This window comes from Excalfactoria chinensis, chromosome 4 (genome assembly GCF_039878825.1).
Source record: "Excalfactoria chinensis isolate bCotChi1 chromosome 4, bCotChi1.hap2, whole genome shotgun sequence".
In the NCBI taxonomy this organism is placed as follows: Eukaryota; Metazoa; Chordata; class Aves; order Galliformes; family Phasianidae; genus Excalfactoria; species Excalfactoria chinensis.
The window spans coordinates 16,484,131-16,500,408 of record NC_092828.1 but is presented as its reverse complement, the minus strand read 5'-3'; the positions used below and the strand labels follow the sequence as shown (position 1 = coordinate 16,500,408).

General features: G+C 43.9%; 1 protein-coding gene across 2 annotated transcripts in view; it reads left to right on the top strand.

Moving 5' to 3' along the window:
* The window catches only part of PPARGC1A (PPARG coactivator 1 alpha), a 344,287-nt gene that overhangs the window by 272,846 nt on the left and 55,163 nt on the right, over nucleotides 1–16,278 (top strand). Inside the window, exons 1-2 of one of the 2 annotated variants that reach the window (XM_072334505.1) lie at nucleotides 9,651–9,842; nucleotides 15,393–15,572. In XM_072334505.1, coding sequence (XP_072190606.1) covers nucleotides 9,795–9,842; nucleotides 15,393–15,572 — 228 coding nt within the window. In that variant the 5' untranslated portion in view covers nucleotides 9,651–9,794. Of the gene's footprint in view, nucleotides 1–9,650; nucleotides 9,843–15,392; nucleotides 15,573–16,278 lie in introns of those variants that run through there. The other variant, XM_072334506.1, reaches the window with a different exon arrangement.

Sequence of the window (16,278 nt, the reverse complement as noted above, 5' to 3'; positions counted from 1 at the left end):
ATTAAGTTGAATAGGTGGTGATAATGAGATCGATATTTTATTGAATAGTTTTTATTCCTATGCCTTTGTTTGCTGTTCTTGCTTCCCCATCAGCAGGTAAGACATCCAAAATTCTTTGAAAGAACTCATTTAGTCTGTTGCTCCTTTGTTTCGTTGTTTGCTCAGTGCAAGCTATTATTTTTTTTTTTATTTCTTGACAGAGGAAAATGCATCGATAAACTTTTGACTCTGTTGAAGTGGTGCATGACAGTAAACAAGAGCAAGTCCTTTCGAGCTTGTTCTTGCTGGGAGTAGCTGGCTAACAGCAGGTACAAGGGTGATTTTCTATTTCATGTAAGCAAAAGTCACAGGCACTAAATCCTCCAGGGCAGCCCACAACCTGGTTTAGTACAGATTTCTCCTGTACCAACTCCTGGTGTGTCTTCAGGACCTGATAAGCAGTGTGTTTAGCAGCAGCAAACATGAAAAGGTGTTCACTGAAGCATAGTATCCTGTGAAGAATACATGCCATAAACGTAAGTGTTTCTATGGCCTGGGCCAGAATCACCCTTGTTACAACTTCATCAACTTAAATGCTATTGATTTTTCAGGTACCACTGACCTGCAGTTGCTGCGATTGTGCTTGGGATGAATTTGACCTCTGCTGTTAAGGCCAAGCAGAATCACAATTTAGAAAGTGCAATGCAAAGAAATAGCTACCACGAATTCCGCCGGGTTGTAACTCTACACCCGTCAGTCAGAGCTCAGGCACTGCTGGAAAGCCTCATCTTTAAATGGCTAGAAGTGTGTCTGCGGGCACTGGAGCAAACAATAAGACAAAAGATCGCATTGTTCCCCGTTGTATTTTAGGGGGAGTAAGTTGCAAAACGGACAACTTGCTTCTCTGAGCAGAGCTCCCGGGTCAGCTGTGCAGCTTCCTTTTCACATCTTCCCATGAGAGGCTCAGTGTTGTCCGCGTCTGCGGTGAACTCAAAGAGCACTCCGAAAAGGGAGAGAGCTGCTTTTGGTGAGTGATCTTGCTGCATGTCCTGAATGAGCACCTATCACACAGTGCACCGTACTGCATGGTGCAACCAGCAGCTCCTCTCATGCTTTGGCATGATTGTGCAGCATGGGGCAATGTGCTGGAGGAGAAAACAGGCACAGCACAAGGCTCTGAAAGCCATGAGAGGCACTGAAAGCTTGCGTTCCTGGTATGCAGCAGTATAGATATTTGAAAGGTTAGGTTCTGTCTATTTTTAGGTAGCCTTCACATTGGGACTAATCTAAAAATGAAGGTGATATAAAAATTGCACGTGTCTCTCCTGATTTGTCAGAGGTTCTTGACAAAATGCAGAAGAAAAAGACAGTTCTCTGAATTGGAGGAATTTTTTCTGAAGTGAAGCTGTGCCTCTTATTTAGAAGAGGAGCCTCTACGTTCTTGATTAAAATGCCAGTGCCGTCTATTTCACTCTCAGATCAGCATTTTCAGATTTTAGCAAAGTTTAAGAAATATGACTTTCCCACTTATTGTTTGGGAAGATTTATTCACTTGTGTAAATGAATTTTAAAAAATTGGCAAGGCCTTTTATCTCATATAAAATAAATCTGAAGATAAATGATCTTTTCCACTAACATCACCTATCATTAAAGTGGCTAAATGAAAATCAAAATGTGTTGCTATTTAGCGCCTGCTCTCCTTTTTACGGGAGATGAGATTGAACATGTTTACTGGGCAGGAATTGTCAGCAAGGCTTCGATTTATAGCATTGTCCAGGATACAAATTAACAACATACAAATTAACAACTGCTCTCTCTACTTTAATGTAGTGGTAGCCCGGTCTCCCCAAAGTGTATTCTGCAGCTTACTTTGCAAATGCCTATCCTATCCTGTAGAAAACCTGCAAACAATGTGATATTGAATTGCACTGAACTGAAGCACAAACATTTTTCCATGTCTTTGTAAGCAGGACTGCATGTGAGAATGAAACAGCTGGAGGTCTACCTCCCGAAAACCCCTGGGGAGGTGTCACAGTCATTTCTCCATTGTATGCAGTCTTGGTTTAATAAATTGGCAATAATGTGATGTTGAAGTGCTCTTTGGTGTTGGTTTGCTGGATTTTCAGAGTTTTTTTTTTGCTTTGCAGCTCTCAATATAAATTAAAATAATCTTCCTTTCAGACAGTTCCCTATTTTTGGTTACTTCTTTGTTCCTCACAGAGGACGGGTGAGCTGGTGATGGACAAAAGGGAGAAGGCTCACTCCATCGATGTCTCTGTTTTACTGAGAGCACTCGGTTTTGCTTTAATGCTTTTGGTTACATACATTGTCCTGCCTCGACTTTCTGCATGTGGAGTTCGATAGAGCACAGGCTACAAATGACATTTAATTGTGTCAGATTGACAGGGCATTTTATGATGGTAGCAATCCATCGTGGATAAACATGAAAGTGGCAAACTTGCCTTACCTGTTGATTGGCATGATGTAATGAAAATAAATCCATGGCTCTTTTTGGGAAGAGGTATGAATCTTCACTTCTACCCGTTTATATAGTAGTGAGAGAGACTAACCAGTGCCCCAGGGCAAATGATGTTCAGCAAATACTAAACTTCTCAGGAACAAGGATATCCAAAATGGTGGTAGCAGAAGCAGTCTCAGAACTTCATCCCTGTTCCATTCACAGGGAAAATCTGGAGAAGCCTGAGCAGTATCAAAATGAAAAAAGGGAGGAAATGTGTGGAGAAGGATCTGCTTTGAACTGTCCTGGTCCCATTTTCCGTACCGAGGTCTGGTTCAAAGCCTGCTTAAATCCATTTGAAAGTTCATGTTCACTTCCAAGGGATTTGGAGAAGTGACCAGTTCCACCCACTGTAACCCATCTCTTCTACCAAGTTTTTTTATACAGGTAGCCAGGAAAGTGATTTGGATAAAATAGTTAAATTAAAATAATTAAGATACTAATTCAGACCAAACCTTTCTACTGCTAGCATGTCTCTCAGTCTGTCTCTTTACTGATTTGTTTGGCCCTGAGTCAAAGGTGGAAGAACCGACAAATTTCATGTCTAAGGCATCACTGGCAGAGGGTCAACCTGCAAAGGTTTACAACTGCAGTTGGTACAGCTAATAACCCCTGGGCTAAATGCTTATCTGTCTTTATTTCAGTTATCTGAATTAAGGATGGAGGCAGCATGACATCTCTTGCCATTTGTGCAACTTTTTCAGATTAATATTGCAGCTCCAAGAAAAATGAATAATTGGACTTTTGAGCACAGAGTGGAACCATGAAACCTATAGGGATTCCTCTAGCACTAGTCACTAGTTTGCATATTGCGAGTTAACTGCAATTCATGAAGAGTTCTGGCTAAAAATAACTCCTGGGCTCGACGTTGTCTGGCAGGAGCCACTAGTTAAGAGGTCAAGTGAAGCTGATCCTTCAGGAGCATTGGCTGTTGCAGTGAGGTGACCCCATCTCCTGTTGGCCTGTCCTCAGCCGACTTGGGAGAATGGGGTTCAGAGCCTGCAGGAAGCTGCTGTGCCCCAGGACTGCCAAAGGGCAGGCAGCATGGAATGCAATGAGGTGCCAACCTCAGGTACCCACCTGCAGCTTCTCCATAGCAGCTCTCCTTTCTTCACACCTGGCATAATCAGGAGAAAGAGTTACTTGGCTTTTGAGCAGAGATCTCTTTTTTTCTCTCTCTCTCTCTCTTTTCTTTTTTTCCTTTCCAGTTCTTTTGTGCAATATCTTCATTTTATTTAGTTTGCCTAAAATTTTAGCAGAGTGTGTCTGCGCTACCAAAATCTGATCAGATGAGTGCAGTTCAGAATTATTTCCACATTATACTTTGTTTTAATATGAAAAATGCCAAGAGCTAGGCCCAAGAAAAAAGGCTGACTCAGTTCCACTGAGCTCTGTCTGAAGAAAGTCTTATTTGAAGATGAGAGATGTGTTGGTAAGGCTGTCTGTCATCTCTAGTTTATTAAAAAAAATTGCTAGGAGGCACTAAAGCTGTCCACTGCCTTTCCCTCTGTTCCTTCACTCAAAGGTGCTTCATTCACATCGACTTTACCATAGCAGTTTTGTGTAAAACAAGATTTGATTTCAGAGTATTTAAAGGTTAGTGTTCTCTCCAGTGCTGTGCTGCAGACTGGCATGTGCTCCACTGCAGTCACTTTCCCAGACATCTTAGAGAACAGATCGGAGATGTTAGAAAAGTATGTGAATCCTTTCTTTTCTTTTTTTCTTTAAGCACACCATGAAGTAGAGCTGTCAGGGAGCATGCTCTCCTACACCACAGCAGTTGGACATGGCAGCTCCCTTACAGCTGGGACATGACTGATCCATGGCTAAATAGCCACATGGCCCAGCCAGCCCCAGACTGAGTTTGACAGCTGGATGAAGTCTCATCAAGTCACTGTAGAGAGCAGTTTAGATGGTATCTTTGGAACAGCCTGGGCTCCCAGCACATAGCTCAAGGGAATCTTTTGTGCACCCTCAGGTATTGAATCCATGGTGATTGCTCCTGAGATTGTCCTACAGATCCCCCCTCAGACAAAGTCATTAAAAATTAAATAGGTTTTAATGATGAACGAGTTGGGAAACAAGAGCTCCAGGGCAATACTTTAGATGCCCCAAGGAAGAGGTGCTAGGTGGATGGTAATAGTGGTAACAAGAAGAATCCAGGTGGGGCTTTCCAGGGCCTTATGGAGACTTAACTAATTTAAGCTGTGTCTCTAAGCGTTCCCAATTTCTGTGCCCTTTGTGGCTGGAGCTGGAGACTACCTGACCCCAGAAGGGCTCTGTGAGCATCTCAGGTAGGCAGCCAGGGCTTTGGGTCCTTGAATGCAAGGGAGGAAAAGGAGAAAAAGACAACTTTTATGATTTCTTCTGTTTCAAGGAAGTCTCAGCAGTGAGGTGAGTAAAGGATAGTTGATAGTGATCTGCAACAGTTTGCGATTTTGATGTGGTCCTGCCTGCACATGTCAGAGGCTCTGCCAGTGCACAAGGAGCTGCAGAAAAGGAATCCATATCCTTTGCTTGCCTGGGTGTCTGCCCTGCAACTGCACTGAAGTGTACCCAGGAAACTGATGTATTTCTGTGGCTCTGTTTCTCAAACTTATAGGGGCAATAAATTAAAATGTAGGTTTTCTTTTACAGATTAGTCTCTCTGGGAAACAGTAACACCCGAGTGAAGGACATTGTTCATGATGCTGTTAACAGGCCTGGCAACCTGGGTTTTCCTGCAAATCATAGAAAATGTGGGTCCTGGAGAACATATGCTCTGAATGTTGGGGGAAACAAGTGATAAATGTATTTTTTATGTAATCAGCTGGAGTGGCTTTGCTTTTCTTGTTTTAATAATGTGGAGGTGAAATATGCTTGTGAAGAGGGAAATGCTCAGGGGGGTATAAGGAGATTTAGAAGGTCTCCTTCAGTCAGTACCTGTGCTCCTGCTTCAGTTAGGCACTCCTGGAAGGTTTTACAACAAGCACTGAGTTGCAAAGAGCTGTATGTGCACCGTTGTGGTAAGCACTGATAATCAGCTGAGTGGCATGAATAGTGAATATTCAGTCAGGTCCATTCACATGGGAACAAGCAAGTCATTTCCATTGGCATTCAGCACTGTTTATTTGAGCTCCCAGTACGTGGAAGCAGATGGGGCAAACTTCACCCCACTGACATAATGCTGGTAACGCATTACTGTTCAGAGAAAGGTATTTTGGACTCTGTAGTGTACTGCTGCTCCAACAGCAGCTCTTGACCCAGAGCTTGGCCGCAATTCATTCTTCTCAGGTCTCTGGAGCCTTTCTGAAAGCTGGTGCAGAGCACCAATGTGGTTCCTCTGTAAAAAGAAACCTCAGTTGCTAACTGCTGTAGCAAAGTTGCTTTGTTCTATTGTAAACTTACTGCACCAATGAACCCAGAAGTTCAAGGAGTTTTTATGCTGGTTTATGCTACTGAGAACGTATTCTGGGTAGGATGGACTGGATAAACAAGGGAAAGAAGATGAGAAGTAAAAAACAAAACAAAACAAAAAACAAATAGGATAGAAGTGGAACAGAGAGAACGGAGTGGAAAACAAATACAGAAGGACTGTGGAAAAAATAAGAATAAAGATGCACAGAAGGAGGATTTCTCATAAAAAATTAATAGGGTACATATACTTTATATAGAACACCATTCACGCTAAGACTCCTTTGGAGTGCAGTTTGGTCTTTTATATACACCATTGGCTTATCTTGTGCTCTAAGGACACTTGAGAGTAGAGGGTCGAATGAAAGGGGTATGACTGGTGGGAGGACAGATTGCAAGCCTCTGCTTGCTGAATGCCAACACTATTGTTTTAAATTCAAGTTTGATTGTCCTTACTCCACCAGAAAAGGAGCCAACTTTGCTGAAAATCATCAAACATTGTGGTCTGGAAGCAAAGGAAGAAACCTGGTCAGTGCAATGATGGAGGAACTCAGTTTGGGATTTCAGAATTGGGGCTGCAAGCTTCTTTGAGCTATGTAAAGTGTAGGGAATTTCAAAACAAAAGAAAACAAATGGCCACAGTGACAAAAATAAATAAATAAAGAGGGTAAAAGTGGGTGTAAGAATAGGAGAAAGAGCACTGAATCTGGGAAAAGAAACAAAGACAGAGGGCTTGGAGGCTTTGGTCCTTGAGTTCTCTTCCTTGCTGTTGCCAGGATCCCTACCTTCCAATCCTTTTAAAACATACATCAGGATTTGGGATTTGTGCTCAAATGAAGTTTTCAGGTTTGCCAGGACTTTCTAAATTTTGTCCCTTGAAGAAGAAGAGGCAAAATGTGGGAACTGCTGAGGCTCGGTATGGAGTAGCCTGAAAAGAGGGAAATGTGATGACTGAGGGGTGTCTGACAACAGACGTTTTGCCTGTTGGGACGGGTTGGGTCCAACGAACCCACAGACTTTATCAACCACAGTTGGGTTTTCTTTGTGTGTGTTTGTTATGGAACAAAATCGTGTGTGCATACTCAGATATTGCCCCAGAAAAAAAACGTTTGTGCAATTCTTTTGTGTTGCCAAAACACTGGGCAAGAGCATTGCTAAAGCTGCTGGGGACTTTTCAGAAGACAAGGTTTCTTTTGAGAAGGGCAGCTTGGATGCTGGCTGCGTTTCACGGGCTTCATTTACATGTGCTGAGGCTGCGCAGCTTCCAAGCTATAAGCCCATTGCAACTGCCCCCCTCTCTTTTCTCCCATTAGGTGCAGTGTGCTCCAAAAGAGCACGGAGACACATTATAACATGCAAAAAAGGTCCCAGGGAGTAAATTTATAATACGGCTCGAGTTGGACGGATTGGTTAAAAATAAACAAATTCCTTCCAAGCAGTGAGAACTCATGCTTAAACCTTGTGATCTTTTGTGGTTTGAGTCGTGCCTGGCATCCCTTCCAGGTGGCAATGGGACTGCCAGCAAAGTTCAGGCCGTGGCTGTAGGACGGCTCTGGAAGACGCGGTGTTACTGCGCAGCGCCCGCCCTGCACCCACACAGCTCTCCGTCCCCAACGTGGTGCACTGAGAGCAGTGCTAAGGTTACTGTTTATATTTATCAGTTAACTTGCTAATTTGAAGGGAAAGCAGTGAAGTGGAAATGTAGAAAATAGAAACAACATGAGCAGGTCAAAATATCCAAAACAGCAATATAAAATGTTCCGGTGTAAATACATTTCTATAAAAGGTGTGAATGAAACTTCAGGGGGAAAAAAAAAATGAAAAAAAAAGAAAAAAAAAAAAAAAGAAAAAGATGATGGATTTGGCACAGTCAATGAACACAATTATAAGTAGGTATTGAAGGAGAATATTCCACCGACCATGGATCCACAGATAATAATTAATAAGAACTGAGTGCACTTGAGGCAGGCAGGTGCCCGCGTTATTTCACAGCTGGCTGTTCAGAGGGTAGAGGTACTCACCTTTGCCCCAGATCTTAATAATTTTCTGCAGTTTTATCGTTAAATCAGCATATAATTGGGAAGGAAATTAGGTTTTTTTCGTCGCGAGAGCGAAGCGGTACCGTTAATTTAATCATTGGTAGGAAAGGCTTTCTGTTGTCGTTCGGTATTTTGCTGTGGCTTTTTTTAATTAAGTAAAGTAAAAACAATGCCATTTTTGTCATCTGTGCTTGGTGAAAATATGACAGTGTGATGTGATTTGCAACTTAAGCACAAGCAGGGAAAACCGTACGTTTTATCAGAACTGGCAATAATGAATTACAAGGGAACACAAATAAGCCGAGAATATATCTGAGACTTACAACAATTTCTGAAGTTTTTAATATCTGCGGGAAAAAGGCTATTTCAAGAGCTGTGCTGCTTTTTATTTATTTTTTCTCTCAGCAAAATCACCATAGCCTGCTATAATAATTGAATTCATTTAGCCTTTAGAATGCTCAAGTTTGCAAATAACAATGAAAATGAATATTTCATGACAAGGCGGATGATCAATTATAGTTTGGTGACTTTGACTGGTAGCCCAGCATGACGGATCCAGCACTTACATTTGTACAAGACTTTTGAACCCAGCTAATTAAAAAAAAAAATACAACTTCCGAAAGCACGGAGGCAGGTGGGGCCGGTCAGACAAGGCCTTCGTGTGGTGGCTTTTTTTTCCTGTTGTGGGAAACGTTTTGCAGTTAGGTTTGGTACCTTGGCTTTGTTATGTGTTCAGCAGTAGTGCCACCATAAACCAGTCACACCTGCAGCAGCCTCTGTTGTCTCAGCGGGTGAGCTTCGAAGGGCTTAAACCCAGAACCTCTGATGTTAATGGTGTGCCTGCATCTCCAGGTTTTCACTTTTTTTTTTCTCCCCTCCTTGCAATGAGAAAAGGCTTTGGCCCAGGCCACCTTACAGTGCTTGTAGGGAAATGCAGGCAGGAACCCATGCGGTCCTGGGCAGGATGGAGTAGTTGTACATAGGAGCACTGGGTTCCTGCACTGAGACGCTGAACCGATTAAAGAGCAGCAGAGCAGTGCCTCGTGCAGCGGGATCAGGCTCCCTCACTGCTGCAGGTGAGATGACTGCAGGAATGGCTTTGATGGATACTTCCTCCATTCCTGGGAAGTAGAATTTTATTTATTTATTTATTTCCCCCCCCCCAACGTGTTTGTTGGCAGCAAAACTGATTCCGCTTGCAGTTATCAATGAGAGATTTAACTTTGTGAGGTGTAAAATCCCCAGCCGAGTAAAAATGTCAGAGCACGTTGTAACTTTGGCCGAACTCCGGGGGGTTCCTCTCCCGGCTGAGCCGTGCCTCGGCCACTCCAGGCTGGAGGCTGCACCGAGCACACGTGCTGCAGCCCGGCTCCTGTCACCTCATTTGTTCTTTGGCGTTAACTCAGCTCTGTCCCTTGTTTGTTTTGGCAAAAAAGAAAAAAAAAAAAAAAAGAAAAAGGAAAAAAAAAAAAAAAAAAGCATTGAGAAAAGGCCGACTGTGAGGGATGGGAGCTGTTGCGTGGCAGGCAGTGCCCGATCTCGGGGGTGTGGCATGGCAATGTGATTTTAATCACAGCGTGGTGCTGCTGGAGACTCAAAGGTCTGAGTGGCTTTTAAAAAGATTTACTTCGCTCAGCCTGGGTCTGCCTCTGAGCGACGTCACGGCTGGAGCGGCGGCACAAGAAGGCTGGATGAGTGACAGCCCAGCCTACTTTTTAATAGCTTTGTCATGTGACGGGGACCAGTAGTAAGACAGGTGCCTTCAGTTCACTCTCAGAAAGGGTCTCGTTGCTGCATGCGTGTGTGCTCCCTGCCCGGCTCTGGATTGCGCCTCGCGAGCGGCACCGCTGTGGTTCGGGAGCTGGATGGCGTGGGACATGTGCAACCAGGACTCTGTATGGAGTGACATCGAGGTGAGCGGGGTGCGGGAGAGGGGCTGCGGGCGCACTTTGCAAACAAGTCTGGATCTTATCTGAACTCCACTAAGTTTGCTATTTTAAGGTTACTCTGCGATGCCTTGAGCAAATCAAAGCTTAGCTCCTGTCATCAGTATCTCCTGCAGTTGGAAACTATTTTCATGTGCCTCTGGCTCGCTTTCCCCGTCATATGCAATATTTATGCTCTAAGATATTGATATGAATCAGTGTCTGAAGTCTTTCCAGTGGCATTCGGTGGCCTGGTTGGAAAAATGCCATGTTTATTTAGAATAAGATTAACGTTTCTTTTTTTTTCTTTTTTTCTTTTTTTTTTTTCCCCACAAAAAAACCAAAAAAAAAAAAAAAAAAGAAAAAGAAAAGAAAAAAAAGGAAATGTAGTAGTTAAAATTAACCAGTGGCTTCCTATTTTCCTTGCTTGTTTCACTCTGCTCTGTTGAAGGTTTCCTACTTGTTTATCAGCTGCAGGATTCAAACCCCCACACGGGAACGAACACCCCGGTGTTTTGCTTTAGATGCTTTTAAAAGGGATTTCTGGAAGTAGCCGCTTTCCTGCTTCTCGTGGTGTTGGAATAATCACCCCGTAGCTGTGCCCTGTAGGGCAGGGCGCTCAGTCCGCACAAGCAGTCGAGTAAATGGTTAAATCCCACTGTACGGCAGAGACAACAGGATGAACCGTGAGAATAGAGTTTATGCAGGACTGTGTGAACTGCTGCTGCTGCTGCCGCTGCCGCCGCTGCTGCTGCTTGTGTAAAAATAGACGGCAATACATCAAACCCACAGCTTCTGCTGGCTACAATTCATAAAGGGGGGGAAAAAAAGAGAGGAAAAAAAAAAAAAAGCCAAAAGCAAGCAGCTCCCTGGTAATCTCTGGAGGATGAAGTGAGGTGTGAGGATTTCTGCACGGTTGCTTTGGGCAGAGCGGAGCCTTACCTGGAAGTTTGGGCAACTTGGGAAGCGAGGCAAACTTTGTGTGGACCCCGTCAAGAGGAAGGCAAAACCCAGAGCTGCTGGAGGAGCCGACCTGCCGCTGCGAGTGGATAAGTGCTGGTAATGCTCCCCCTGGGCAACAGGGGAGGGAGAAACAGGTTCCATGCGGTGCCTTTTAAATAAGATGTCCATGGCAGGCAGATAGATACCCATCTGAAGTAAAAATGTGACAGCGTTCTCCTGTGTGTTTTTCCTATCTGCCAGAGCGTGCAGGCGGGTCCTTAAGTCTTTCTTGTCGTGTTTTAAATATTTGCAGCTCGCCATTGTATCCACTGATTTCTGTTTGCATATTGTAATTGCTCTTATCTTGTTTTGATTTCTTGGTGAAGTGGAATAGATATGGATAATTCATATGTCCTGTAGCTATTATGAGTCAGGGCTGTAAGTGGATGACTTTCTGGCTCCAGAGTCCTAATTGTTTCTGAGTAGCTGGAGTATCCTGTGGGTTGTTGTCTGGCTTGTAGCGTGGGTCTCAGCTGCCGGAGCTTCGTTTTTCCATCATGTATTATTCCTAATGCTGCAAGGAGCTGATTGAGGAACCAGCTTATATGGAAATATTGAAGATTTATTTTAATCACTAGAGTTCCTGCAGTTATTTCAAGCTAGTAACAGAATGGATAATTTATGTCAATGACTTCTTCATAGTGCGGAGGGGAAAGAAAAGAAAAAAAAAGAAAAAGAAAAAAAAAGAAAAGATTTGATCTTAATATTAATCATGCAGTGCTGGGTTAACTGTTGGTAGGATTTTAGCAACGTGCTCCCACACAGCACTTCCTGGAGCAGCGGAGCAGTGCTGCCTGCTGTGCTGGCTCTGGGGATCACCTTTACCGGTCTCACAGATTGCAGGCGGCAGGTACCAGAGGCTGCCTTCATTTTTTGAATCATTAATGTTTGCTGTCAACTTAAAATGTATTAGATTCTTGCTCCCATAATGACAGGACGGCGCGCTGCTTAATAAAGGCCTGCATCGCCATAGCTGATCGGCGTCCCCAGTGTTACACAGTTTAATGAAGGTGATGTACAGTAAGGTTGCAAGGATTGATAGAGAGAGCCCACATGACACGCATTGTAGCAACTGTCTTCCTTTGCTGGGTTCACCCCCTTGGCTCTTCAAAAAACTTGTTAAAAATAAAACGGAGATTATTTTTTCATTAATGTAATTAATATGGCATAAGTCCAGTCTTTTTTTTTTCTTTTTTTTTCTTTTTTTTTTTTTTTTTTATTTACCTTCAAAGGCACAAAAAAATTGTCCAAGAGGTTAATGGAGAATTATACTTAATTATAATGATTCATTATCATCAGTGCAGTTAAGCTAATTTATTGTTTGCGTCTGAACTAAGAGGGGGGAAAGAAAGTCGGTTGGGGTGAAATAACGCACAGTAATTAGCCTTTTGTGTTTAGTGACTGCTTTATCCTCCTAAATGTTACTCTGAGATTAAGGCTGTGCTTACGGAATACCTCTGGCATCCAGTAACGGTGGGAATACAGTAGGTTGTGTTCTGGCAATGCAGATGCACCTGTTACAGATGTATAGCAAACAGTAAATATCAGCATGTCAGATAAGGACAGTTTTAGGACTTGGAACGTTAAATCTGGCATCATCCAAAGGCCAAATATAAATTAATAACAGGAACACTTGCTGCTAATGTGTCTCAGATTAGAAACATAATGTCATATTCAGAAACATTGATTTTATTATCATGTCAACATTGGCAAGAGCATATATACTTCATTTCAGCAATTGCATTTTTTAAGTGACATTGCAGTCACGATAGGCAAATGAAAGCTGTGATGAGCAGAATTTTTTTTTTAATACAGTTGTTTTAAGTTGCTCCAGAAGCCCATGGTAGGAACTTAAGAATACGCGTAACTGAGAAATAACATGTTTAAGTGGGTAGTTCACAGAGTGAAGCTATTTTTACAAATGAAAGCATAAACAGATCAGCAGGATACTTTACAAGTCTATGGCATCAGTTACAAACTCCTGCCCTCCACAACACAAACACGAGTGATGCTGAGAATCTACCTGTTCAGTCAAAAACTGGATCATCTTTTAATGAAATTGGAGATATTGGCCAAGCTTCAGAAAAGTCCTATCTGCATTATAAGCCTGCTGCTGGAAGATGATGGTTAGCACTGAAGAAGAGGGAAGTCCTTTTTAATTTGTTCTCTTCTGTGACCAAAAGAGTAACGGTAATAATAATATTAATAATAAGGTGTGCATTGAAAATGACCTAAGTGAGATTTTGATTTCTTGAGGTTCTGCAGCCCCTTAAATAGCAGAAATAGAAGCACATGTTATTTCAGAGCCTTGTTTTACAGCCTCCTTGTTCTTCATCCCTTGGCCTGCTACATGGTTATCTCTCAGTGTCTTGCTACATGTAGAAGTTGGTTGCTGCATTACAGCCCGTACAGCTGCACTGGCTCTGTGTGCCAGCACAGGAGACCTACTCATGGCCGCACTGCTGCATGCAGCCCACGTGCTGCCAGCCGCCGAGCCTCCCAGAGGCCAAACCTCATTGAGATGCTCCTTCAGAAGCTCACACTTGCGTGCTGTGAAAGGCGGCTCTTTGGAGAGGGATACTGAGCAATTCCCACAATGTTATTGCACTCAGACTGCTCTCTTTGGAAAGTGGCACTTTCTGTGTTGACTTCTATGCAAATACAAGTTGGAAAATCATTCAAAGCACCCAGGCATCTGATCGGAGCAGAGGAGGGACGGCTGGTGGGGTGTGCTTGGGGCCTCCCTTAGTGTTGGAGTGGTTCCAGAGGAGGCATGAAGATGGAGCAGCTCTCCTGTGAAGAGAAGTTGAGGGAATTGGGCTCGTTCAACCTGCAGAAGAGAAAGCACTGGAAAGACATCATTGCAGCCCTCCATTGCTTAAAGGAAACTTACGTACAGGAGGGAGACTGACTGTTTGCCATGTCCTGGTAGTGACAGGACAAGGGGGAACAAATTCAAACTAAAAGAGGGGAGATTTGGGTTAGGTATTGGGAAGAAATTTTTTATTCAGAATATTTTTGTTCAGGCTGCCCAGAGGAGATGTGGATGCGCCATCCCCAGAGGTGTTTAAGGCCAGGATGGACCTTAGGCAGCCTGGGTGGGTGGCAGCTGTGCCCATGGCAGGGCACTGGAACTGAATGTTTGTTAAAGTCTCTTCCAAGACAAACCATCCCATGGTTCTGTGATTCTGTGGAGTGCTTGGTGTGGAAGTGTTTAGGCTCAGCTGACCTTATGACTTTTAATCATTCGGTGCCTGTCAGCTATAAAGGGTGGCAGGGTGTTTTGTGGGATCTCCATGTCAATGTGGCAGTCTGGAGATGGGTTCCAAGGGTACATGGTACAGTGTGGGAGGCACTACTTCATCAAACGGCATTGACTTATGGGGCTCCACTGTTTGCCAAGCTGTTGCTACGTGTTTTCCATAATTAAGGATTGGGTTTGATGGATACTCTAACATTTCAATTGCTATGCTAAAGTGGGTGTGTGATATTAATTTTTTTCTTGCTTAGTAGGTCAGTCAATACTCTATCTAGCTTCATACTAGCATATAAAAGGATACTTATTCTGGGTTTATTTGTATTTATCTCTGCTCCGTTCACAAGTCATGGAGGCAAAAACATGTTGCCCTGCTGAAGAGGCTCCATGCCAATTAGATTTTGTTCCCTGCAGAAAGCAGAGTGTTCCACAGGCCTTCTCCATTGGGGTTGCTGAGTCAGCAGCATACTGCTGTGGGGCTGCTGGAGAGAAAAACCCTCAGGTCCTTCAGCACAACCGCCATCAGGGAAAGCTGGGGGTTGGATGGGAGGTCCTAGTCTGGGGTAATGACCTGACTGCCCCTGTCACCCCGAGGTGAGCACAGGGGTGTTCAGAACATGCCCCAGTGACCAGGCCCCTGCTTTGTAGCTGGGTAGCTGAGCGCTGCCCGTCATTTAGACACTGAGGAAATGGCACAGCAGCATCTCTACCCCATGCTTTGTTCTGCCCATATGGCAACTACCATCATATCTCACCTCGAGGACTGTGGTAAGAATCTGGAAGAGCAAAAATGCGAGTATCTCCAGCTCCAGCTTGAGCTAGCTCCAGGGCTGAAGGCTGTAACAGGCTGTGCCTCCGTAACCTGAATGCATCAGGAAATGCAGGAAAGACCTTGCCCAGAGGTATTCATCTGTAACTTCTACCTTCGCTCTGAAGCAGCAGCAGAATAAGGTCGCGCTTTGGCTTCTACTGTTGGATTTTATAAACCTTTGGATGCTACTGTTGTCAAAGGCTACAGGGAGAAGGAAATTCACTGTTCCTGGTAGAGAAGGCAGCTTATGCCTTCCTATTACGGATTATGCCCTCCTGTTTCCCCCCTCCTCTTTGCATACCTGTCCAGTGCTAAAAAAGATCTAATAGTGTGGTTTTTTAATTCCAGAAAACAATTCTAGTGACCCTGTGCTATAGCTTAATCGAGGCTTAATTCTTATCACATGATATTAAAGTTAATAGATTCCTGGCAATTAATTGAACTGTTTCTATATTGCTGTTTCCTGCAGTGTGCTGCCTTGGTTGGCGAAGACCAGCCTCTCTGCCCAGACCTCCCAGAACTTGACCTCTCTGAACTAGACGTGAACGACCTGGATGCAGACAGCTTCCTGGGGGGGCTCAAGTGGTACAGCGACCAGTCTGAGGTCATCTCCAACCAGTACAGCAATGAGTCTGCCAACATCTTTGAGGTAAGGGAAGGCGATTCCAGTGAATCCATGCTTTTTCTTTTTTTCTTCAACATGGTGGGCAGTGGTTTTACTATCTTTCCCTCATTAATAAACAGCAAGCGTGGTGATGTGCGTTACAGGTTCCGCCTGGTGCCTTTAATCCTCATGATCAAAAGCAGGCCTGTGATCTGGAGAGGGGGGAAAAACAGCCTTGAAAAGAATTAAATGGAAGTTTTGATTTTTGAAAAGAAACGGATGAAGAGTGCCTAAAGTACACAGCACTGTGGCGTAATAAGGAGGAGTTGCACAATTGTCAGTGGCGAGGAAAAACAAAAGTTGAAACCTGTTTGCTGTTTTCCTCTTGCACTCCCTGGAAAGGAGCAGAGTGCAGGAAGCTGTTGGCTGGTGGAGAGCTGGGGCTAGTGTCTTGTTTCTTGTGGTGGGCACTAGCACAGGCTGCTCAGAGAAAGTGTGGATGCCCCATCCACTGAAAGCCACGTTTGGTGGGCCCTGGGCAGCTTAATCTGGTGGATGGCAGCCCTGCCTATGGTTGGAGCCGGGTGATCTTTAAGGTCCTTTCCAACCCAAGCCATTCTATGATTCTGTGGTTCCTAAAAGTCTTCACTGCATCAGAAATTCCCACTTGTAGCATTGCAGTGTGGGTTTTTTTGCACACGCATGAAAAGGGTAGATATGGCAGACAAAGCAGTGAGGTCTGATAGTTGCT